Raw genomic sequence first — 24,918 nt, forward strand, 5'->3', positions numbered from 1 at the left:
CACTTCCAATAGCTACAAAAAAGTAAAATAACTAGGAGTAAATTTAACTAAGGCGGTGAAAACCTTCACAAGGAAAACTGCAAAACACTGATGAAAGAAATACAAACATTGAAGAGGATACAAACAAATGGAAAAACATCCCATGCTCATGGATTGAAAGAATATTGTTAAAATGACAATACTACTCAAAGCAATTTATAGATTTAATACAATTCCTATCAAAATACCAGTAACATTCTTCACAAAAATAGAAAAAAAAAAAACCCTAAAATTTGTGTGGAACCACAAAAGATCCTGAGTAGCCAAAGCAATTCTGAGCAAAAAGAACAAAGCTGGAGTCAGAACACTGCCAGACCTCAAAATATACTACAAAACTGTAGTAACCAAAACAACATGGTACTTGCATAGAAACAGGCACATAGATCAATATAAAAGAATAGAGAACCCAGAAATTAATCCACTATCTAAGCCAACTGATTTTTGACAAAGCTGCCAAAAACACTCATTAAGGAAAGGACAGTCTGTTCAACAAATGGTACTGAGAAAACTGGATACCCAAATGCAGAAGAATTGAACCAGACCCCCACCTCTCACCCTCAAAATGTAATACCAGGCCAATGTGGTGAAACCCCATCTCTACCAAAAATATAAAAATTAACCAGGTGTGGTGGCAGGCACCTGTAATTCTAGCTACTGAGGAGGCTGAGGCAAGAGAATCACTTGAAACCAAGAGACGGAGGTTGCAATAAGCCGAGGTCACACCACTGCACTCCAGCCTGGGTGACGGGACGAGACTCTGTCTCAAAAAAAAAAAAAAAAAAAAAAGAAACAGAAAATGTGGTATTTTTACACCATGGAATACCATGCCACCATAAAAAAGAATGAAATTTTATCATTTGAGGCAACAAAGATGGAACTGGGGGACATTCTGTTAAGTGAAATAAGCTAGAAACAAAAAGTTAACGCCACATGTTCTCACTCATAGGTGGAAGCTAATAAATGTTCATACAGAAGTGAAAAAACCAAAGAGAAAATACTAGAAGCTGGAAAGGGAGGGATAGGGAGAGATTTGTTAAAAGATACAAAACTACAGTAGGTAGAAGGAATAAGTTGTAGTGTTCTATAGCACTGTAGGATGACTAGCGTTAATTATATATTACACAGTTTCAAATAGCTAGAAGGAAAATACTGAATGCTCCCAACACAAAGAAATGATAAATGCTTGTGATGATGGATATGCTAATTACCCTGATCTGATCACCATACATTGTATGTACCAAAACATCACCATGTACCCCATGAGTATGTACAGTTATTATTTGTCAATTAAAAAAAAAATTATTTTGGATGGTTTATATTTTATCAGTCTATGATGCAAATGTCCATAATAACCAAAGATTTTTTTAACTTTAAAAGTTTTAGAAGAAAATAGAGAATTACCTAATTATTTTTATTTATATTTTTGAAATAATTATTTTTGAAAGACCCAAAAAAGTAAAAATGATAAATAAAAATGTCTAAATGCAACTGCATTAAAATAAAGCCTGTTCATCAAAAGACAACATACAAACATTAGAAGTCAAACCACAAACCAAAAGATGTCAATATTTGCAACTACACATACGACTTTTTTCAAATAATATAGAATAAATTTTATGAATCCATAAGAAAAAGACAGAAATACCATTAGAAAAATGGGCAAAAGTTATCAACAGTTATTCATTAGAAATGATATACCAGGCCAGGCACAGGGGCTCATAGATGTAAGCTTAGGAATTTGGGAGGCTGAGGTGGGTGGATCACTTGAGGTCAGGAGATCAAGACCAGCCTGGCCAACATGGTGAAACCCTGTCTGTACTAAAAATACAAAAATTAGCTGAGTATGGTGGTGCACGCCTGTAATCTCAGCTACTTGGAAGGCTGAGGTATAAGAATTGCTTCAACTCAAGAGGTGGAAGTTGCAGTGAGTTGAGATCACCCATACTCCAGCCTGGGTGACAGAGTGGGACTATCTCAAAAATAAATAAGAAATAATATAATAAAATCCTTTAAGCCTATGAAAAGATGCTCAAATTTATTAGTAACCAAGGAAAGGCAAATTAAAACCATGAGATAAAATTCACAACCACCAGATTTTCAAAATTAAAAGATATGTGAATTAATTTCTGGGTTCTCTATTCTTTTATATTGATCTACATGCCTGTTTTTATGCCAGTACCATGATGTTTTGGTTACTACAGCTTTGTAGTATATTTTGAGGTGTGGCAGTGTTCTGACTCCAGCTTTGTTTTTTTTTTTTTTGCTCAGAATTGCTTTGGCTATTCTGGTTCTTTTCTGGTTCCACACAAATTTTAGTTTGTTTTTTTTTTTTCTGTGAAGAATGTCACTGATAGGGATTGTATTAAATCTATAAATTGCTTTGAGTAGTATCAAGTGTTGGTGAGAATTTCAAGCAAGGGAAACCCTCATACACTGCCAAGAAGAGCATAAATTGGTTTAGCCAATTTAAAAAATAATTTATGTTATAAATATGAACATATATACTACCCATGATACTTATTTCTAGATATAGATATATAGACATACATATATTCGAGCAATGTTTGACAAACTCTGGATAGTGACTCATCCAATTCAGGGATTTTAAAATAGAATATTTTAAAATAGAATAATATGGAACAGAAAATATCAGCCAGTATACATTGCAGGTGGTTCAAGGTAAAGTATGACTTTGTGAGAGTTTACACACAGACACAGACATGCATACACTCATGCACACACCTGTAATACAAAATGTATTTCTTACTGTGGGTAATGTGCCAAAGAGTTTGAAAGTTATAGCCCTACAGGGAAACCCTTACACGTGAGCTCCAAGAGACACAGAAATGGCATTATATGGAACAGCAAAACCCTGTAAAAAAACTCAAATGTCCTTCTATATGTAGAATGGACAAATAACTTCTTGTATATGGATACACTGGAATGCTATACAGCAGTGAAAATAAGTGGTACCTAGTTACATGTTAACATGAATATTTCTCAAAAACATGTTAAACAAGAAAATCAAGTCATAGAACATACATACCAAGTATGAATCTATTCATATGAAGAGGTGTTAACATATGCAATTTTAACTGTGGTAAAAGTACGACGAAAAAAAAGAAAAGGATAAATACAATATTCAGGTTACCTTTTCAGAAAGGGTGACAGAGGCTGATGGGATTAGGAGCACAAACTAAGGGCTTCTAAGATTCTGGTTAGTTTAAGCTGAATGGTAGACATACAAAAGGTGTGTTGGTGCCATCAGAGTCACATAATTTACTACCCCTAGTGCTGAACTTAGGTATCATTGTTATATGGAATAACTTTTCCTTATTGTTTAAGCGCCATTTTGAATTGTGTCTTCCATTACTTGTAGTTTAAAAACCCTCACGCTGAAACAGTCCCTTAGTTTGTATCCCGTACAACTGGGATCTGACTTAGTATAAGCTATCATTTAATCATATTCTGTTTGTCTAATTGTATCATTAAAACCTTACAATATTAAGCAACCCCAAACTATAAAAAATTTTGTTTTGAAGAAAGAGACTATCATTAAAATAGCTTAGCATTTTTTCCATCTTAAAGGTTTCTTCCTTGGAAACATCCTGATTAAGTACGTGTGATACCAAGAACAATCAAGATTTGTTTAGGAAGATCTATGAAATGTTAAACAGATAAGGAGGGAGTCGGGCTTGTACTCTTGCCCTCAGCAGGAAACAGCTTAATCTGCCTGAGGATCACACAGTTATTGGAGCTACAGGCTGGAGGTCAGAGTACAGGCAGAAGTCAGTCACTGCGGGAGTCCTCAAAAAAAGAGAGAACAAGGAAGTGAAGAGATTTTATTCAGAAACGGGCATGGGCTCTGCTGTTTTGGCCAGAGGAATAAAGAAGAGTGGTTTCTCCACAGACAAATCCTATACTGGAGACTAGCCCTGCGGAGGAAATAAGACTTCCATGCCACCTCCCTGGCAGACACACAGGAAAGGGTAGATAAGAAAAGGGGATCTACAGAGGGAAATACACACACACCCTTTATTCTATCCCCCAGACACTTTACAAGGTATACCCTCAATGTGCGGCACTTTCTAATATCCTCCTATTATTCCACAAAGTTAAGTCTCCCTGTTTTACAGATGAGGGTGCTGGAGCTCAGAGGTTAAGTAAACTGCCAAGGTTACCCATCAGTCATTGGTGAAGCTGAAACTCAAACCTACAACTGTGTGATCCTCAAACTCATTCTTTTTTGAGACAGAGTCATGCTTTGTCACCCAGGCTGGAGTGTGGTGGCATGACCTTGGCTTACTGCAAACTCCGCCTCCCAGATTCAAGTGATTCTCCTGCCTCAGTTTCTCGAGTAGCTGGGATTACAGGTGTCTCTCACCACACCTGGCTAATTTTTGTACTTTTAGTAGAGACATGATTTCACCATCTTGGCCAGGCTGGTCTCAAACTCCTGACCTCAAGTGATCTGCCCGCTTCAGCCTCCCAAAGTGCTTGGATTACAGGCATGAGCCACCACAACCAGCCTCGTATTCTTTTATACCCTATGCACAAAGAACAAGGAAGACTGTGGAACAACTCAATCTTGGAGCATTCCCTCTTAGAATGAACTCAAAGCTGCCCCCAGCAACTCCTGCTTTCTACTGCTAAACGCAATGCTAGCTATCTGTGAAGATGTGGACCCAGCTAAGCTCAGTAGGATCCCATTACAGAGGAGAATGCCACCATTCTTGGTTCCCAGATTATAAGCACAGCTCTCACTTCCGTCAATCATGTCAACCACATCAACCACTTCTCACGTGCATAATCTTGGCCACAAGAGGAGTAGGTTAAAAAATAATAATAAAGAGGGTTTGCTCTAGGCAGCTGCACCCCTCCTCACCCCCACTCCAGCTCCACTCTGATGCTAACTGACTACTGGGGCTCATCCCACTGTTAGTGATTCCCACAATTACCTAACGTCCACCCAGAGACAGCCTCCAGGAGGGGGATGCTGCTGTAGATGGCATGCATGTACATCAGGTGAGCCATCAGCTCGGCCAGCCACCACCAGCAAAGAAGGCGGCCCAGCCCCAGGGCCAGGACACACAGGTTGCCCTTCAGGGATTCATGCTCCTGCTGCTGCATCTAAAGTGGAAACAAAAGAGGTCATTAGATGGTGATTGATTTCTAAAACAGTCCCCTCGATAAGATTTTTCATAAACTTCCCACAAACATTATTGCTATGCCGGCTGACAGAGGGTTGGTTTGGCTTGTCTTGGGAACACTCAACATTCTTGGGTGGAAGAATCATATCTGAGCTTGAACACTGTCTCAAAATAAGAATGGGGGATGGGGGTCAACAAGCTAGCGTAGTGCCAAGAACCAAAGCCACGTTCTGCACTGATCCCTCCACTCCAGCATCAGCCCTGGGAAAACCCAAGTGGAAGGGCAGCACACGGTGTATTTTCCCCACTGGGAATTTGGAGTTTCTTTAGGCTACAGGCGCCACCCTGCCTGAATTCTTCCATCACCTACTCATGTCTGAGGCTGGTAAAAGCAGGGCCCACTCAAAAAGAGACACAGGACTGGTAGAGGAGACAGAGAAAAAGACAGGGGCTGAGAGCAAGGGAAAATGATGTGTGGGAGTGTCATTTCACCCTAAGTTGTTTTCGAAACATGGCAGACAATATGTGGAACAAGTCTCTTGCCTAGTAGGCAGCAGAGCATAACAGTTAAGAATACAGACTTTAGAAAACATACAATAAGGTGGGTCACGGTGGCTCACACCTGTAATCCCAGGATTTTGGGAGGCCCACGTGGGCAGATCACCTGAGGTCAGGAGTTCGAGACCAGCCTGGCCAATATGGTGAAACCCCATCTCTACTAAAAATACAAAAATTAGCCAGGCGTGGTGTGACACATGCCTGTAATCCCAGCTACTCAGGAGGCTGAGGCAGGAGAATTGCTTGAACCCGGGAGACAGAGGTTGCAGTGAGCCAAGATCACACCACTGCACTCTAGCCTGGGCAACACAGTGAGACTCCGTCTAAAAAACAAAACAAAGAAAAAGTAAAATAAATCACTTTGGGTAGTTTTGTCATCAAAACAATATTGAGTCTTTCACTCCATAAACTCGGGCTGTTTTTCCATTTATCAGGTCTTCTTTAAATTTCTTTCAGCAATGTGTGTAGTGTCCAGTGTACAAGTCTTATACCTCTTTGATTAAAGTTATTCCTGAATATTTTGTTCTTTTTGATGTTATTAGAAAAGGAATTTTCTTCTTTAAAAAATGGACTTTAGAGTCAGAGGATCAAGATCAAATTCTACCACAAACTACGCAGCCGTGTGATCCTGAGCAAATTACTTAACCTTTCAGAGTCTGGGCTTCCTCAAACATAAAGTAAAAAACATTGTTGTGATGATTAAACATGATGAAGTATGTGAAGTACTAAGTACAGTGACTGGCATACAAGAAGCCCTGGATACTTGGTAGTTAGTATCTATCATTAACCATTTCCATGTATGTCTTCCCATCCTTCCCATGTGATGTCCCAAACAACCAGCTACAGGGCAGCATTAGGAGACAGCTCAGAGCCAAACACCAAAGGCAAGAGAGGAATGTCACAGATACAAATAGAAGCTACTGAGGGCATACTCAATACATGTGGACAACACAGACGAAAAATTTTAAAGCCTGGTTCTGTGGTCTCACCTCACTGCCTGTTGTTTAGAGATGCATAATAACTTAAAACACATAGATTCTAGAATTCATAAACATGCTGGAAAATGTGAAGTGAATTCCATTTCATTCAGCCTTATACCACTAAACAAATATAAATACAGAAAAACTAGAGAGAGCAGTAAGTTTTCTGGATCTCACAATGACAAGATTTTATTAGACTGAAAGCTCCCTTGAAATGTAGAGGACAGACTAATGTTAAATGTCGAAGCTGCATCTGCACACATTAGCCGGTGGAGGAAATGAGCTTGCTTTAGCATTTGACTACCAGGGCTCATGACACAAAGGCCCATTCCGTGAGGTAGCTCCTTAGCTTCTCTCTCCTCTACCATCAGGATGCAGTGGGTCCCACTGCAGCCAGGAGAGTGGCAGGCACTGCCCCCAGTGGGGAAGAGAGAGTTACACAGCAGGGGATTTATTTTTATTCCATTTTCTAACACTTCCAGTGTTAGAAACTTCCAGTCTCTCAAACTGTCCTCCCGCAACAAGAAGCCAGGCTAAGAAATTTTGGTCGGCTCATTGGCATTACAATCTTCTGCACAAACAGCTTTCTCCCTTTTGCCATCTGCTTGGTTAACTATGCCCAGGAAAGCTTGTTGGTTTAACTTTTAAAATGTAAATTAGGCTGGGTATGGTGGTGGCTCACATCTATAATCCCAGTACTTTGGGAGGCGGAGGCAGGTGGATCACCTGAGGTCAGGAGTTCGAGACCAGCCTGGCTGACATGGTGAAACCCCATCTCTATTAAAAATACAAAAATTAGCTGAATGTGGTGGCACACACCTGTAATCCCAGCTATCCAAGAGGCTGAGGCAGGAGAATCATTTTAACCCGGGAGGCAGAGATTGCAATGAGCCTAGACTATACCACTGCACTCCACCCTAGGTGACAGAGAGAGACTCTGTCTCAGAAAAAAAAAAAAAGGAAAAAATTGGCAAAACTAACAGGAATTTCCCTTTTGCCTTTTGTTTCCCTCAGTTCACTTCAGGAAGACATTTTATGCAGTCATACCAATCTGCATTGTTAAGAAACTACAGTAACTGCTTTGGAGAATTCATCTGGTTAGTATTGACAGGAAGCAGAACTTGAGTTCTCCAAGAAGGAAGACTGGGTATCCTTGGGTATTTGCAGACTTGTATTGATCAGACCTAACTGCAATTAAAGATGCACTAGTGACCCCAGGCAGACCCCTTTCTGGGCATAAACTGAGGATGGTTTTCACTTGAATCCTTACCCCAAGCATGCATGCTCTGAGAGACCCTACAAAGTCTATGGCAGCAGATCTGTTACAAGCCAGTCAATCACTAAATCCTCAATGTGGAAACATCGACCTGCCAGATCATTCACGTTTGTGTTAATAAACAAGAAGTTAAAAGGAAATAACCCAAATGTCCAACACTAGGGTGTTGGTTAAGTGCATGTGTGTACCTCAATATTATATAGTCATGAAAACTATTTTTATTCAATGTGCATAAAATAATCCAAGGCAGGAAAGATATACACCAAATGTCAACAGTGGTCATCTTTGGATGGTGAGAGTTTAGTTATTTTTTGACAATTAATATTTTTTTTTTTAAGACACAGTTTCACTCTGTCACCCAGGCTGGAGTGCAGTGGCACAATCTCAGCTCACCCCAACCTCTGCCTCCCAGGTTCAAGCGATTCCTGTGCCTTAGCCTCCCAAGTAGCTGGGATTACAGGCACGTACCACCACCACACCTGGCTATTTTTTGTATTTGTAGTAGAGACAGGGTTTCTCCACATTGGCCAGGCTGGTCTCAAACTCCTGACCTCCAGCGATCCACCCACCTTGGCCTCCCAAAGCGCTGGGATTACAAGTGTGAGCAACCACACCCAGCCAAATTGGTTCTTTTTTAAATCAGAGAAAAAGTAATGTGACCTTACAATATTGTGAATATTTGGACCCTCTCTGTTAGTGAGGCCAATGTCCTCAAGACCCCTCTATTTCTTCATCCTGTTTCTCCAAATGCCTGGCATCGGAACTTCTGCCAGGAAGCCCAGCATCCTCTATGAGTGAGTATTCTTCTCCGTGTTTTATGCTAGACTAATTTTTATTTCTCCTTTCCTTCTCCCTTCACTCTTAGGTTTTTTGTTTTTTTGTTTTTTGTAGCTATGTACTGAGTTCTTCTTTGTTCATTCTCAACCCTTTTCCAGCTCTCCAAAGCAAATTCATTTTGACCTAATAACCACTAGCAAAAGAAGAAATGATTACAAACACACTGCTCTGGTCTGCATGTTTGTGTCCCCCTAAAATTCATATGTTGAAATCCTAACCCCCAAGGAGATGGTACTAGGATGTGGGGCCTTTGAGAAGTGATTAGGTCATGAGAGTAAAGCCTTCATGATTAGGATTAGTGCTCTCATCAAGGAAACCTCAGAGAGTTAGCTAGTTCCTTCTACCATGTGAAGACAGTGAGAAGGTGCCAATCTATGAACAAGGAAGCAGGCCCTCACCAGACACGGAATCTGCCAGCTCATTGATCATGGAATTCCCAGCCTCTAGAACTGTAAGCAATACATTTATGTTGTTTATAAGCCAACCAGTTTATAGTATTTTGTTACAGCAGCCCAAATGGACTATGGCCGAAAATCAGTACCAAGAGTGGGAGTGCTGCTTTAACAAACACCCAAAAATATGCAATTAGTTTGGAAGGGGTAATGGATAGAGGCTGGAAGAGTTTGGAGGTGCATGCTTTAAGAAGTCTACATTGCTGTAAATGGATCTTTAAGGGAAATTTTGGCAAGGGCTCAGAAGGAAAGGAGAAGAGCTGTAGAGAAAGCCTCAATATTCTTAGAGAAGAGCTAAGCAGTAGTGAACAGAATGTTGGTGGAAATATGCATGGTAAAGGCCATCTGATGATTTCTTAGACAAGAGAAATATGGTATTGAAAACTGAAAGAAAAGCAATCCTGTTATGAACCAGCAAAGAAGTTGGCTGAATTGTGTTCATATCCTAGTGTTTCGTGGAAGGCAGAATTTGTGAGTAATGAAATTGGATATTTAGCTAAAGCCATTTCTAAGCAAAGTGTTGAAGGTGCAGCTTGGCTCCTCTTGACTGTTTATAGTAAAACAGTAGAGGGGAAAAGTGATTTAAAGACAAAATTGTTAATCAAAAGGGAAGCAGAACTTAAAGATCTGGAAAACTCTCAGCTTTTCCATACTATAAAGAATGAGAAAGCCTCTTCAGGAGAGAACATTGAGAATGTGGCCAAACAACCACCTGATAAGGTTAGTCAGCTGTTTAAACAGAAGCCAGGACCTCCTGTCCAAGACAATGGAAGAGTGATTCCAAAGGGAATTCAGTCATGAAAACTATTTTTGTTCAATGTGCATAAAATAATGAAAGGCTGGAAAGATACACACCAAATGCCAACAATGGTAATCTTTGGATGGTGAGATTTTAGTTATGTTTTACAATTAAAATTGGTTCTTTTCAGTCAGAGAAAAAGTAATGTAACATTATAATATTGTGAATATTTTGACCCTCTTTGCTGCCACCATCATCACAGGCCAGAGTGCAAAGGCCTGGGGGACAGAGCAATTGCAGATGCAAAGGAGGGGATGTCACTGCCCAGTCCTGCCTCACACTGTGGGCTCTGCTCCCCACTCCCCATCACCAAACTCCTTGGCTGCCCCAAGAGTGGCTTCTGTGGGCCCCAGTGCAGTGTAGTTGGCACTGCAACCAGCGAAGCTGTAAGCGGGTGTGGCTGCCTCCACCTAGATTTCTAACAATGCCTACAGAGCCATGGGGCCCAGACAAATAACTGCACAAAGGCAGGGTCCAGCAGAGCCATGCAGGTGGCACTGCTCTCATGACCCCAGACCAGTAGAGCCACCAGCTCAAGATTCTGGCCTGGGCGATTGGCAGGAGGCGCAAAGCCCCCATGAAGGCAGAGCCACAACCCCCCTCCCTGCCACCATGTGTCCAGAAGGCACCCCAGTGTGTCTGGAAGGTGAAACCTCCACCCTCGTGGGCCTGGAGGGCAGAGTAATGAGCCAAAATGATGATTCCTGAGCCTTAAGGTTTTGGACTTCCTCGGGAGCTTTTACTCCTTTCTTCTTTCTGATTTCTACCTTTTGGAATTGGAGTGTCCATCCTATGCCTGTCTCACCATTGTATTTGGGTGCACAGAGCTTGATTTCACAGGCTCATAGCTGAAGGGGAATTTGCATTAGGATGAATCATACCTTGAGTATTACACACATCTGACTTAGATGATATTTAAAGGAGACTTTGGATTTCAGACACTTGAGCTGGTGCTGGAACAAGTTAATACTATTGGGGCTATCAGGATGGAATGAGTATATTTTGCATGTAAGGAGGATATTAATTTTCAGGTGGCAGGGGCAGAATGTTATAAATTGAATGTTTACATCCCTCCAAAAATTCCTATGTTGAAATCCTAACACCCAAGGTAATGGTACTAGGAGATGGGGTCTTTAGGAAGTAATTAGGTCATGAGGGCATTCTTCATGGTTGGGAATAGTGCCCTTACAAAAGAGATGCTGAAGAGTCAGACCCCTTCCACCACAAAAGCACACAGTGACAGATACCAGCCTGTGAACCAGGAAGCAGGCCCTTACCAGACATCAAATCTGCCAGTGTCTTGATCTTGGACTTCCCAGCCTCTAGAACTGTCAGAAATAAATGTTTGATGCTTAGAAGCCATCCAGTTTATGATATTTTGTTATAGCAGTCTGAATGGACTAAGACATATACTATCCATTAGTCTGTAGAGGCTAGAGGAGTTCACACCAAGGTTAAGACATGTAGAGGCAGCAAAATCACTGTAGACCAATGGACAGGTCTTTCCTGGCACCCAGACTCTTTTCTTTATGACACAGGCTGTCACTCTATTGCCTAAGCTGGAATACAATGATGTGACCCTACCTCATGGTAGCCTTGATCTCCTGGGCTCAAGCGATCCTCCTGCCTCAGCCTCCCCAGTAGCTGGGACTACAGGCATGTACCACCATGCCCAGCTGATTTTTTTATTTTTTGTAGAGCTGAGTTTCACCATGTTGCCCAGGCTGGTCTCAAACTCCTGGCCTCAAGTGATCCTCCTACCTCAGCCTCCCAAAGCACTGGGATTACAGATATAAATCAGTGTGCCCAACCTGCCCAAACTCTTGGAGAGAAGCAAGTCTTCTAGCTGAACGCGATAATGGCCTCAAAAGCAGTGTTGACAGCAGATAATCTTCACCCACAGCCATATTTCTACAGTTTCTAAATAAGCAACTGTGCATATGGCCCACAGGCTGTTCAGCATAACCTACCCCAAGCTCAGGTCCCCTGAAGGCCAGGACTGCACCTCAGGCTTCCAAGCAGTGTTGGGTATGGAGCCCCATCCCAAGGAGTGGAGAGATAGCAGCTGGACTGGAAGGGAGCCAACAGGCCAGAACCAACAGCCCCCATGACAATCAAGAAAATACCACTAACACCCAATCACCTCTCAGTTCCAGGCAATCACGTTTCAAGGTCAATTCAAAGGTTTCCTTTCCCTCCTCAAACTACATAGTTTCTAAAATGACACAAATACCTTAATTAAGAAAAATCATGAGGTACATTTTGTCAGATGTTGCCTTCCTAATAATGACTTCCCTAGTTTCCACAAGCTAAAACTTCCCTACCAGGTTTAATAAGGCATAATTACATGTCACTACAGGACCAAAAGGGCTAGACCTTTCTCTGCAACACTCCCTTTCTGGTGCTAACTGCCTCCTTGCTCTGAGCAACAGAAATGTTTATTAATTGCACAAATAAGCCAGGTATGGTGGCTCATGCCTGTAATCGCAGCACTTTGGGAGGCCAAGGCAGGCGGATCACTTGAGGTCAGGAGTTCAAGACCAGCCTGGCCAACATGGTCAAACCCTGTCTCTACTAAAAATACAAAAATTAGCCATGTGTGGTAGCATGTGCCTGCAATCCCAGCTACTCAGGAGGCTGAGGCAGGAGAATCGCTTGAACCTGGGAGGTGGAGGTTGCAGTGAGCTGAGATTGAGTCACTGCACTTTAGCCTGAGCGACAGAGCGAGACTCCATCTAAATTTAAAAAAAAAAATTGTACAAATAAACATAGCAAAAGAAAAACAATCCAACTTTCTATTTGCTTTCACCTGAAAAAAAAATAAAAAAATAAAAAAAGGTTTTTCATGATTCTTTAGACTCATATCATTATTACAGTCTATTTACATGTGCAATCTAATTGACTGTCTTTTGTTTAAAAAATCCGGCCAGGCATGGTGGCTCATGCCTGTAATCCCAGCACTTTGGGAGGCCAAGGAGGGCGATCACAAGGTCAGAAGATCGAGACCATCCTGGCTAACACAGTGAAACCTCGTCTCTACTAAAAAATAAAAAAAAATTAGCCGGGCCTAGTGGCAGGCACCTACAGTCCCAGCTACTCAAGAGACTGAGGCAGGAGAATGGCGTAAACCCAGGAGTTGGAGGTTGCAGTGAGCTTAGGTTGCAGCACTGCACTCCATCCTGGTCCACACAGCGAGACTCCATCTCAAAAAAAAAAAAAAAAGTCCAAAATTTGTCCCTTTTCGACCCAGCAGGAAGAACAGACAGCCCATATACAGCCCATCTAATGTGCAGGGCAGCTCTCTTGCCTGCATGCAAAGTACTTCATTTGAGACATTTCAAACCTAGGGGACTGCCAACCTTAAGACCACTGGAAACTGCTACCATGGAAATTGAGAAGTTCAAGCATCACTAAAAAATACACATTAACTCATCTGCAAAGTGCATTTCAAAATGCATTATATTTTAAAACCTCATTTCATGCAAATTGCATAAAAAGGAATAGCGACGCCTTTCTCTCTCTTCCAAATATATTCTGATGATTAAAGATGACAGTTCTCAAAGCTGAAAGGTTCTTTTTCTTCACACGCGAATAATACATATGTTTGTGAGCACAAAACAAAAGCCCTCCCCAGAGCCAGATATTCAGCTGGACCACCTGAGCCACTAACTTAGTGGCTTCTCTTTGCTTGGGTCTAGGAGGCCTTGTGGCAGTTGTTTTAGTCCTTTATACTGGTCACAGACCATACCCTTACTCCTAACTAATCATTCCCTAATCAGACCCACATTACTCCCACCCCCCCTACCCATCCAGACCAAGGCCAGTGACGTCCAGTGAGCTCTCCTGGAACAGCAAGTGGGGCCTCCAGGTGTTGCTGCTGCCAAGACTGGTACTTGGTCCAGCCAGCTTGAGCCTCCAGACCTGCATGTCCACCAGGCGACACTCCATCCCACTCTAACTCCTCTCACACACCAAGTCAGCACAATAAGGCCCATGTCTTGATTCCCTTCACCCTATCTGCATTGCAATAGCCTCTCTTTGTCTCTGTTTCCCTGTCCATAAAGTGGTCATGACAGTATCTCTCTCATAGGTTGTGAGGAATAAACAAGCTAGAATGGCCAGGCACAATTGTGTGTGCCTGTAACCCCAGCACTTTGGGAGGCCGAAGCAAGAGGATCACTTGAGGCCAGGAGTTTGAGACCAGCCTGGGCAACATAGCAAGACCTCATCTCTAGTAAAGTATTTTTTTTTAAATTAGCCAAGTGTGGTGATGCATACCTATAGTCCCAGCTACTCAGGAGGCTGAGGTGGGAGGATCACTTGAGCTCGGGAGGCCAAAGCTACAGTGAGCTATGATTGCACCATTGCACTCCAACCTGGGTGTCAGAGTGAGACCATCTCAAAAATTTGAAGTTAGAATTGTATAAAGCCTGGCTCAGACTAAATGATCAGCTAGTATATTTTATTACAATTCGCATGATTCCAGGAGCCCATGCCAAATACTAAACAAAGCTTCTGGGACATTGACTGCCTTGCACAGCTCTTGCCAGTCCCAGCAACTCTGGGACTGCCCCCATGCCTGTTCCCGCAGCAATTGCCTGGGTCTCTCTTCAAATAGATGGAACCAGCACACTGGCCTCTTCTGAGCCCAAGCATGGCCATGGCCCAGTATCCCCTGCTGCTGTGCCTGCCTACCAGACTGGATACCCAGGGTCTCCCTTCTGACCTAAACTACGCTACCGCATGCTTTCTGGCCAATAATCACAATAATAAAAGTAAGAGACCGAGCATGGTGGCTCACACTTGTAACACCAGCACTTTAGGAGGCCGAGACAGGCAGATCACCTAAAGTCAGGAGTTCGAGACCAGCCTGGCCAACATGGTGAAACCGTCTCTACTAAAAATACAAAAATGAGCTGGGTGTGTTGGTGCACACCTATAATTCCAGCTACCTGGGAGACTGAGGCATGAGAATCACTTGATACCAGGAGCTGGAGGTTGCAGAAAGCTGAAGTTGTGCCACTGCACTCCAGCCTGAGTAACTGAGCCAGACTCTGTCTCAAATAATAAGAGTAAGAATTAACACTTTATAGTATTAACCTGTCAAACCACATTACCTATACACAATTATTTAATCCTCACAGCAATCTTGAGGGAGGCACTATTATTCTTCCCATTTCACTGATAAGAAGACTGAGGCATAAATAAGGTAAATAACTCAGCAAGCACTCTCAAGCCAAAGCAGAGCAGGGATTCAAACTCTGGAGGGTGGGCTCCAGGACCTTTGCTCTTAACCTCCATGTCAAATTCCCTATTTGACCACTGGCTTCTCTAAGGTGGGAGAGCACAGTGCCCAGCAAGGAAGAGTCCCTGGCCTACCACGCTAAGGCTGCTCCTCTCCCCAGTGCCTACACCACACCAGTCAACCTCTTCAAGACGTACCGGCCCCAGGCTCCAGGCTAAGCAAGTAAACACCATGTCCTTCCCTTCCCTAAGTCCCTCAGGATCCCTGCCTCACCGCTGACTTGGTATCCGAGTGCCACAGAAACATGAGAGAAAATCAAATCGGGCCCATGTTCCTAAAACTCTAAATGCCACCAGAAATAGCCTTCAAGTTAAGGCGCTGAGGCAAATTTTTACCTGTTCGTGACTAATTATGCAAATTTCATACGCTTTACATTGCAGAAGACACCTCTTCTATACCTCCCTCATTTTGTGTATGTAAATTGGGTGGAAGATACGTTCTCCAGGGGTATGCCTAAAACTAACATTGTCATTTGATCCTTAGGAGTTTGCAGATACTGGGTGAAGATTTCCCCGCTGGGGTTGGTTTCCACGATGGGGCACTGCTGCCCCCTGGTGGTGCAGCGTCATTCTCCTGCTTTACGTTATTTTTAGGCATTGACCTGCCAGTCTAAGAACCATGCATTTCAATATTTCCAATCCTTATAGCTGAAGGCATTTCATGCATGCATTCATTCAAGCATTCATTCAGAGCAAATCTAACTTACAAGTTCTTCCAACTAGCTTTCTTTCCCCACCTCCCAGCCTTTTCCTTCTTGGCTTCTCTGAAAGAACCCTTTCACTACAAGATAACCTTTTTGGTTTAACCCCCTCCCCCTTTAGAGCCTCCTTCTCCATAGAAGGGAAGTTTCCCACAGCCACTTTCAGCAAGTGCGGAAACCTCCTGGCTTTTTAAATTTGCCCTATATCTTACTGAACATTTATCCTTTTCTAGAATGACTGTTTCATGAATACTCCCCAAAACATAGAGGTTTTAATTTGCCCTTTCGAGTTCCCTGCTGTCAGCAATTGCTATTGTTTTGGAACAGGTTAAAAAAAAAGGGGGGGGGAGGAAAAGACATGGATAAAACCCAGAGTGTCTATACCCGGCCCCTATAGGAAGCAACCTGCCCCTTCACTTCCCCAGACTGAGACTCAAGAGAATGAGAGCCCTTGGCTAAGGATTTAGGTGGGAAATAATCTTAAAGCATGCCTCTGTGTGACACAGGACCCTACTAGAGGCCTCTAATATTCTTACTAGACCCTAAAAGGCACAATTGGAAAAGGGGGCCGGGCGTGGTGGCTCAAGCCTGTAATCCTAGCACTTTTGGAGGCTGAGGGCAGACTGCCTGACCTCAGGAGTTAGAGGCAAGCCTGGGAAACATAGCAAAACCCGGTCTCTACTAAAAATACAAAAAATTAGCTGGACTTGCTGGCGCATGCCTGTAATCCAGCTACTCAGGAGGCTGAGACGCGGGAATCACTTGAACCCAGGAGGTAGAGGTTGCAGTAAGCTGAGATTGCACCACTGCACTCCAGCCTGGGTGACAGAGTAAGACTCTGTCTCAAAAAAAGAAGAAAAAGGAGATGAGAAATAACAGGAACAGATATTTTGCATAATAATAAAGTGCAGAGCATACAGGGCAAAGCTTATATATAAGAGGAAGTTGGGAAAATAATCTGTTTCCTCCTAATGGATTTAGTTTATGTTTCTCTGAAAATTACCAGCCATCCTCAGGAAAGGGGTGTCTGTGTGTGGATGTTTGGTCCAAAAGTTATTGCCTGGCAAACTGGGAATAATTCAAATACTCACAAAGGTAAGGAGATTGTAAAAGAGAGGAACCCACCCTATGCTGTGCCCACCCTACCTTTACTCCCACCCTCCTCCTGAAGGGCCTGTTAAACCACCTTCCTGGGTTCTAACCCTACAGGTTCTGATTCAGGAGGTTGGAGAGGACCTGAGAATTTGTATTTCTAACAAGTTCTCTGGTGATACTGACGCTGCTGGTCTGGGAACTACACTTTGCAAATCATTGAGTTAGAAGATCAGCTGCCATCATTAAACCATCTCTTTCACACAATAATTTTAAACACAATTTCAAACGCAGATTTTAAATTCCTTCATGACAAAAGAACAATCCCAAACCGAGGTATGAGAAACCACAGACTAAACATATCTGTCTAGAATATCGATTTCACTTACAGATTTCTAGAGATATAAAAAGTTACATACTTTCACTGGAAATTTTAGAACATTATGTTATTGTTATAATGCAAAAATATATTCTTTAATACAATGCATAATTCAGTGGAACTTTGAGGACAAAATATGATTTCTAAGAACCCTCTCTTCTTTTTCAGGGAGCATCTTTCATGTTGCTGCCCAGAAATGTGCAACACTGCTGCTTGCCCTGCACTTCCAGGTGTGTGCATATGTGTGGGTGTGTGTTGTGCGTGTGCATGCATGTGTGTGTATGCACGTACATGTTATTCTCTCCTCTATGAGGATTGTTTTGTTTTGGTGGTGGGGGTAGAAGATCCCTTGAGAAACACTGTTTTAGGCATTGTCAATTACTAATTCCTTATGTGAATTAACTTAGCAATTATGCTCCATGAAACTAGAGGTAGGTTGAGGAGGCAGAAAAAAAAGAAAGTTGTAAGCAAGGGGGAAAAGTGAAGTAGGGGGGAACAACAAAGGTAGTTTAACATGGCATTTCAGACAAGGATGCTGTCCAAGGAAGGCAGGCAGGGGCCTGGGCACAAAGGGGAATCCAGTCCTGAACACACACCATTGCCTTCGAACTTACTTCAACTCCACTCTGTTCTCACATCTAGGTCACCCTGAAGAGCTCCCAGGCTATGGCAGGACTATTTCTTAAGCAGCTTGTGAATATAAAAGGAAACATATTATTTGCCAAGCAACAGCTTAGACAGTTTCCTTTTCTATTCCTTCAAGTAATAGCATCATAATCAAATTTTTTTCTTTCCTTGGGACTTCGCCACATTGGATACCAACTCCCAAACTCCTCGTTGTGCCCCACTCATTAATCCTGGTTGCCAGAGTTCACTGAAAATCAAGGTGGGACCCCCTAGAGCTAACATATCTGAGGGGTCAAACTTTAAAGGCTCATTTCTCATATGCATTTCATCTATTCCATAAAACCTCATGAGAACTAATAGTGTTGTAAATCTGTGGGCACCTCTGAATGAAATGACTCAAGAGTCAGAGAAGCCCAGAGCAACAGTGACAAAGGCTTAATCTACAGAATCCCAATCCCATCCCCAGCGGGCTCTACCTGTTTGATGAACTCCGGGAAGCTGAGGATGGGCCCATTGTGGAAGACTGGATAATAAAAGACATAGGCCAGCATCCAGGGAAAGGAGTAGGAGGTCGATGCAGCAGGCAGCTGCTGCCAGCAGAGCTCCAGGCTGAAGCTGGTGTAGTAGAGGCAGCGAACGGTCAGCGTGAACTGCAGCAGGTAGTACTCGTTTTCTGTCTTGTACCACCTTCTCTACAAAATCAAAAGGAGAGAACAACCTCTGAGTGGCCAGCAGGGACATCGTCCAGTCCCATTGCAGCTGCTGGCCAGCAGGGCCACCTTCATCTGAGAATCCTAGCGGGCTCTGGGAAGGCGACCTCTTCTTCAGGTAGAGCAGCTGTGCCATAAAGGGGAGTCGAGAACCAATGAACACCAGGTAAATCTCATTGGTAATCAAAGCAAGCAGTTAATGAGCAGTAGGAAAAAGAACATCTCTAATGTAAACTTAGCATTAGGACTGACACAACATAATGAAGGTTTTCCCAGACACACATGTAGCAGATACCCAGGGCATAAAGTGCAGATTAGCTACATCCAGTGGATACTCTGACAGCTTCTTCAACTATTCGGATAACAAAGAGGGGCTTAAAATGTCCCATGGGATTTCTGTCTTCAACGTATTTTTCTTTTCGCTCTTTTGTTACCAGTTTGGCTCTACATTTAGTTGAGTAGCATCTGTCAAATAAGTTTTATAGACAAATATTAAAAAATAAACCCTGCCCTCAATATGTTAAATTCTCAAACAGGACATAGATGTGTAAACATGCAATTACAATACAGCATGAAACAAGAAATAACCTGTGCAAAAATATGCGTGGAACAAAAGATGAGAAGGAAATACAGTAAAATGTTAATATCAGGGAGTAAAATCAATAAGTATTTTCTAACTTCTATATTTTTCTATATTTTTTATGTTTTCCAAAAATACATTCAGTGAGAAAAGCTATTTATGGAAATATATAGAAGAAATATAACTTGGGTCAAAGGAGAAAGTAATTAATTTGATCCATCAGGGTCTCTTAAAGCTGTACACAGAAAAACCAACCACTGAACAGAGTTTCTACTTCTTGTACAAGACTTTAACAGCCACCAAGGGGAAAGAGGATAATCATATCAGGGGAACCACATGTGCAAAAGCATGGAAACCCGGCTAGTTTCTAATCATATGATCTCCTTCCTCAATGTTTTTCAAATCACTGTAAAACTTACAGAACAAATGAATATTTATTTACCTCCAACATCCATAACTGATACTGTCCCCAAAGAAATGATAAATGGAATTAGATTCTGTTTTTACACTTGCCAGGTCCCCAAAAAGTTAGGTATGAACTTGTTTTCATTTTTACTGTAAATCTGTTTTTAAGCACACTTGCTTAAATGGTTGCCTAGTTAATCACTCTGGGAAGTATCTTTTGTTAAAATGGAGTGATTATCTGATATACTCTCATAAGTCCAGATTTTGATATATGTGCTTAAAATATTAGCCCCACATCATTAATGAGAGTGAGAAAAATTAAGATAGACTAAAAACAGCAAAAAATGCTTCAACTTTCAAAATGCTACAATTTTCACAAAATCACTTAACATAGATTATCTTGTTTGACTATCAGAACAATCCCATGAGAAAGGAAGAGGAATTATTACTTCCATTTTCCAAATAATGAGACTGAGGCTCAGAGGCTAAATGACTGCTCCAGCTTCAGAGTAAGAAGAGACGGGGATTAGAAAAGACTAGAAACCAGGTCATCCATCTCACATTTCCCATCATGTTCCTTCCCATTACTGTGTCGATGCAGGGCATATGAATGCTAAGTGCAGTCACCTGGATCAACGAAGGAGTGACTGAATGAACAAAAATATAGATACCACAGGAGTTCCAGTCCCACAGTGATTGAATAAAGAATATCCAACACAGCCCAAGATTTTGAATGTGCCTATGGAGATCCTAGGGGGTTAGAGGAAGGGATAGGTGTGTGTAGTGTCCCCAAAGCTCTATGTGACACCTGGTGACTTACATGCTACTGTTTTATTGTGTCCCCGGTTTGTAAGAGCCAGCAGCTCTCAGAGCAGTATGTGATACTAAATGATCTGTGTTTTCTGTGGCCCTCTTTTATTACTTGCCTTTAGAGACTGAGGTCTAAGCTGTACTTTGAAAGAGAATCAGGTGGACAGGGATGATGGGAAGGGTTGGTTCCAACAAACAGTGTAAGCATATGTAAATGTGTAAAGGGAAAGGTAAGCAGATTGGCCTGACTCAAAAAAACAGCTCCTGCCAGTTGGGCAGTGTTTGGGAACCGGGCTAGGAAGGAGAAGGTCGATGAAGGTGGGAAACATCAATGGTCCTGCCCTAGGCACATGACCCCCAGTGTTTTCCAAGCTGTGCATCTCTCAGGCTGGCTATTCTCAGAGTCAACTGACCCCAAAGGTGAAGGGCTCTGAAACCGAGTGCCCAGGACCAGACCCTGGAGCTGGGGACTTGGACTTGTGTTCTTCTTGCCATGCATTTCTACCTTAAAAGAAAGCTCCCACTTCTGGATGGTTGAGAGTTCCACACAGACTCTCCCTTTTCTCCCCTGCAGCCGCAGACCTTGGCAGCTCCAACTTGCACATGTAAAGGGTGTATTCAATAGACAAGTGAGAGAAGGAATCTCACACAGCCTGAGTGGGCCTGAGATAGCCTGAGGGGCCTAAGCTTCATTTGCACAAGCAGGGCTAGGTTATTCCAGTTACCAAAGACAGAACCAGATAGTCCGGAGCTGTCCAGGAGATGCTAGCCACTGCCAGGAGATGATCAGAGAACACACAACAGAAATCAGAAAATGCAGTGCAAGAAGAATTTGCTGATAGGTGCAATCGCCTCAGCAAGGCACAGTAAACTCTTCAACTCGGAAGGCAGTCCCTCTGTCATCCACCATCCTCTGGGCCAAGTCTGATGTGCAATCGTAAAATAAAAATGCACTGTTATTGTGACTAAGAAAAAAATAAAGCTAAAAGGTAAGTGCCTATAAAATAAGACTTTACTAATGCAAACAAAAGCTATAAGGAAGTGTGGTTTGAGCCCAGTGTCCTCCTCTATTAGCACAAACAACCCATAGGTGACTGAGTCTGTCAAAATGCCTCTGGGTTTACTAAAATGAAAGCTTGGTCTGGGCCCTTTGGAGATAACCCTTTGTTTTCACTATCTAAATTGAAAGTGCTTCCACTAGGTCACATGAGTAGATAATAAATCTGTTCCTGACCAGGCACAATGGCTCACACCTATAATCCCAGCACTTTGGGAGGCCAAGGCGGGCAGATCACATGAAGCCAAGAGTTTCAGGCCAGCCCGGCCAACATGGTGAAACCCCGTCTCTATTAAAAATACAAAAATTAACTGGGTATGGTGGCAGGTACCTGTAGTCCCAGCTACTCGGGTTGACTGAGGCATGAGAATCGCTTGAACCCAGGAGGCAGAGGTTGCAGTGAGCCAAGATTGCGCCACTGCACTTCAGCCTGGGTGACAGAGCAAGACTCCATCTCAATAAATGAATAAATGAATCTGTTCAATCAACTAGGAAGAAGAAAAAGACCTGACTTACCACCACAGGGCCATTGTGGCCATCAGATGAGTTGAGTGATGTGTACATTCCCTATAAATTGTAGGGCACTCTCCAGATGATTTTTAGTAAATCCTCTGTTTGTTTCTTCTCTCTTTGTTCCTGGCCCTCTGGCCCTGTGACATCTGGCACTCCACATGCCTACCCAAACTCTGAGAGATGGTACAGGGCCAGCCCTGGGCAATCTCACAGGGCTAAAACACAGCCAGGAATGATAGGACTGCAGAATGCACCACTAGGGTTCACATGTAGCAACCTTGTATGGCCACTATGGGGAGCCCCATCACAGTTCTACAATCATCTCATCTGAAAACCAAGGTGTCTACTGGGATCAAGGCAAAGCCAAAAGGGCCTTCTCTGGATTCCCGATGGTAACAGGAAGACACTTACCTTAACTTCCTCCACACCCTGCAGCCTCAGTGTGGAGAGCAGGAGGAGAGAACAGAGCCACGACAGGAGCTGAGACCGGAACTGGGCCACGCAGAAAGAGATGGTGGTATGGAGCAAAACCATGGCCACACCAGGGGTCCCCAGCACACACCAGCAGGCCCACATCCCATAGAGCATGAGAATCCAGGGTCTGTGCTGCAGACAGGGTGGGGCCCAACCAGAGAGAGACAGGGAGGGAAAGGAGAGGGAGGAAAAGAAAGAGAAGTGAGCTCATGGAATTGATACTGAAAGTTCTACATGTAAGAGGATCACATTTAATTACCCAATAAAGAAACTCTAATTATCACTGCCCTGGGAATTTTGGTACAAAACAAACAAGATTCAGAGGGACTTTCCACATTAACCCCCAGAGTCCCAACAGCTCCACCCAGAAGCAAGTAACCACTCTCCTGCCTTCAACCAAAGCCACCCAGACCCCTGGGTCACACAACAATAAGATATTGGATTGACTTTTCAACAGACACAATGAAAGCCAGAAGACAGCTGGAAAACTGCCAACTGGACCACATCCTACATACGCCATCCTTCAGAAGTGAAGGTGAGAGGAAGTATTAGTACACATTTCTAGGAAGGCTTCTTAAGAAAACTGGATCATCCAAACCACGAAAGACTTTCCAAAGTCTAAGCCAGAGATTTTAAATATGTAGGGATTTTTCCATTTTTGATTTTTTGCATATTGATTAGTCAAATTTATGTCATAGAAAAATTGCATCTTACCTGCTTTATGAGCTACTGAGGACTTTGCATAGTCTACCTGATTGATACATTTATTCCCATTTTAGGAGAATCACAGATTTTTATCTAATCATCAAGTAATTTATCGTTATCACATTGAATAAGTAGATGAATTAACATATCTTTGCTTCATGATATAACTTTGGTCAGATCTGATGGGGAAATCCTTATTTAATAACTATAATGTTTTAACTTTGAGATGCAAGATATCATTGTGGTTTAATGATTCAAGCTTTGAAGTCTAACTGCCTAAATTGAAATGCTTGTGTCTCATAACTACCTGTGTTACCTGAGGTAAATGACTCCATCTCTGTGGATTAATTTCTTCATATATAAAACTGGAATATCCCAGCATTTTGGGAGGCCAAGACAGGCGCATCACCTGAGGTCAGGAGTTTGAGACCAGCCTGACCAACATGGCATAAACCCCATCTTTACTAAAAATACAAAAATTAGCCAGGTGTGGTAGGTGACTGCAATCCCAACTACCCAGGAGGCTGAGGCAGAAGAATCCCTGGAACCTGGTAGGCAGAGGTTGCTGTGAGCTGAGATCGCACCATTGCACTCCAGCCTAGGCAACACAGCAAGACTCCATCTCAAAAACAAACAAAACAAAACTGGAATAATAACGGTATCTCCTTCATGGGGTGTATACACAGGAAGGACTCTACAAATACGGTTGTTATTCCCATAGGGAAATGTGATGTCTCACAGGGACGCATTTTAAAATGTGGATCCCAGGAACACACCGAATTGAAAAGTGAGAAGTGCCTGAATTTAAGTCTTCTTGTGGAGCCAAAGACTTTTCAGGGCAAGACAGGTGTGGAGTATAAATTGCAAATCCCATGCTTTGATGCTAACACTTTCAAAATATTGCCTACCTACTATTCTTTCCCAAACCTATACTCTAGTTTAAGAGAGAACATTTTAAATATGAGACTAGGTCAGCCATTTTTAAGTTCCAGGAAAACCAGAGAAATGTGAAGTTCATTTTTACTATTTTTCCATCCTACTACCCACAGAAAACAGCCACATAAATTTGCTTCAAACCCTCACCTCTGGGCAGAGTCCAATTATAAGGAATACGTCGCCAAAGACTATTTGAAGAAGTAGTTTTAACAAATGAAAAAAAGGAGGTTCTTTTCCAACATGACCTACAGCATTTACCAATGGAATTCTTTTTCGTGCATGTGTGGCTACATACATAGACACAGTTATGTTTTTATTAAGTGCTATTTGATCCCTTCGGAAAAAGCCTGTTTGCTAGGATTCATCTGGGAACTTACCACAGTCTGAAGCTGCTTCAACTTGGAAAATGCTGAAAGAACCTTCAGGAAATACTTCACAGTGCTGTGCAAACCCCATTTACTGGAGAGACTCTATGATGAATTTAACAGTGGTCTCCAAAGCCACCTTGAGGCAGACAAATTTGTCCCATATTCA

At 42.5% G+C, this 24,918-nt stretch overlaps 2 protein-coding genes across 9 annotated transcripts in view; one reads left to right on the forward strand and one right to left on the reverse strand.

Annotated features, from left to right (window-relative positions):
* The window catches only part of LOC126948846 (cuticle collagen 2-like), a 940,772-nt gene that overhangs the window by 743,992 nt on the left and 171,862 nt on the right, over positions 1–24,918 (forward strand). The window lies entirely within an intron of this gene.
* Positions 1–24,918, reverse strand: part of HHAT (hedgehog acyltransferase) — a 350,433-nt gene that overhangs the window by 251,554 nt on the left and 73,961 nt on the right. For 6 of the 7 annotated variants that reach the window (XM_050781213.1, XM_050781193.1, XM_050781253.1 and 3 more), the window contains 3 exons: positions 22,681–22,875; positions 18,671–18,886; positions 4,998–5,169 (listed from right to left, as the gene is read on the reverse strand). In XM_050781213.1, coding sequence (XP_050637170.1) covers positions 4,998–5,169; positions 18,671–18,886; positions 22,681–22,875 — 583 coding nt within the window. The remainder of the gene's footprint in view (positions 1–4,997; positions 5,170–18,670; positions 18,887–22,680; positions 22,876–24,918) is intronic. The other variant, XM_050781243.1, reaches the window with a different exon arrangement.

This window comes from Macaca thibetana, chromosome 1 (genome assembly GCF_024542745.1).
Source record: "Macaca thibetana thibetana isolate TM-01 chromosome 1, ASM2454274v1, whole genome shotgun sequence".
NCBI classification, from domain to species: domain Eukaryota; kingdom Metazoa; phylum Chordata; class Mammalia; order Primates; family Cercopithecidae; genus Macaca; species Macaca thibetana.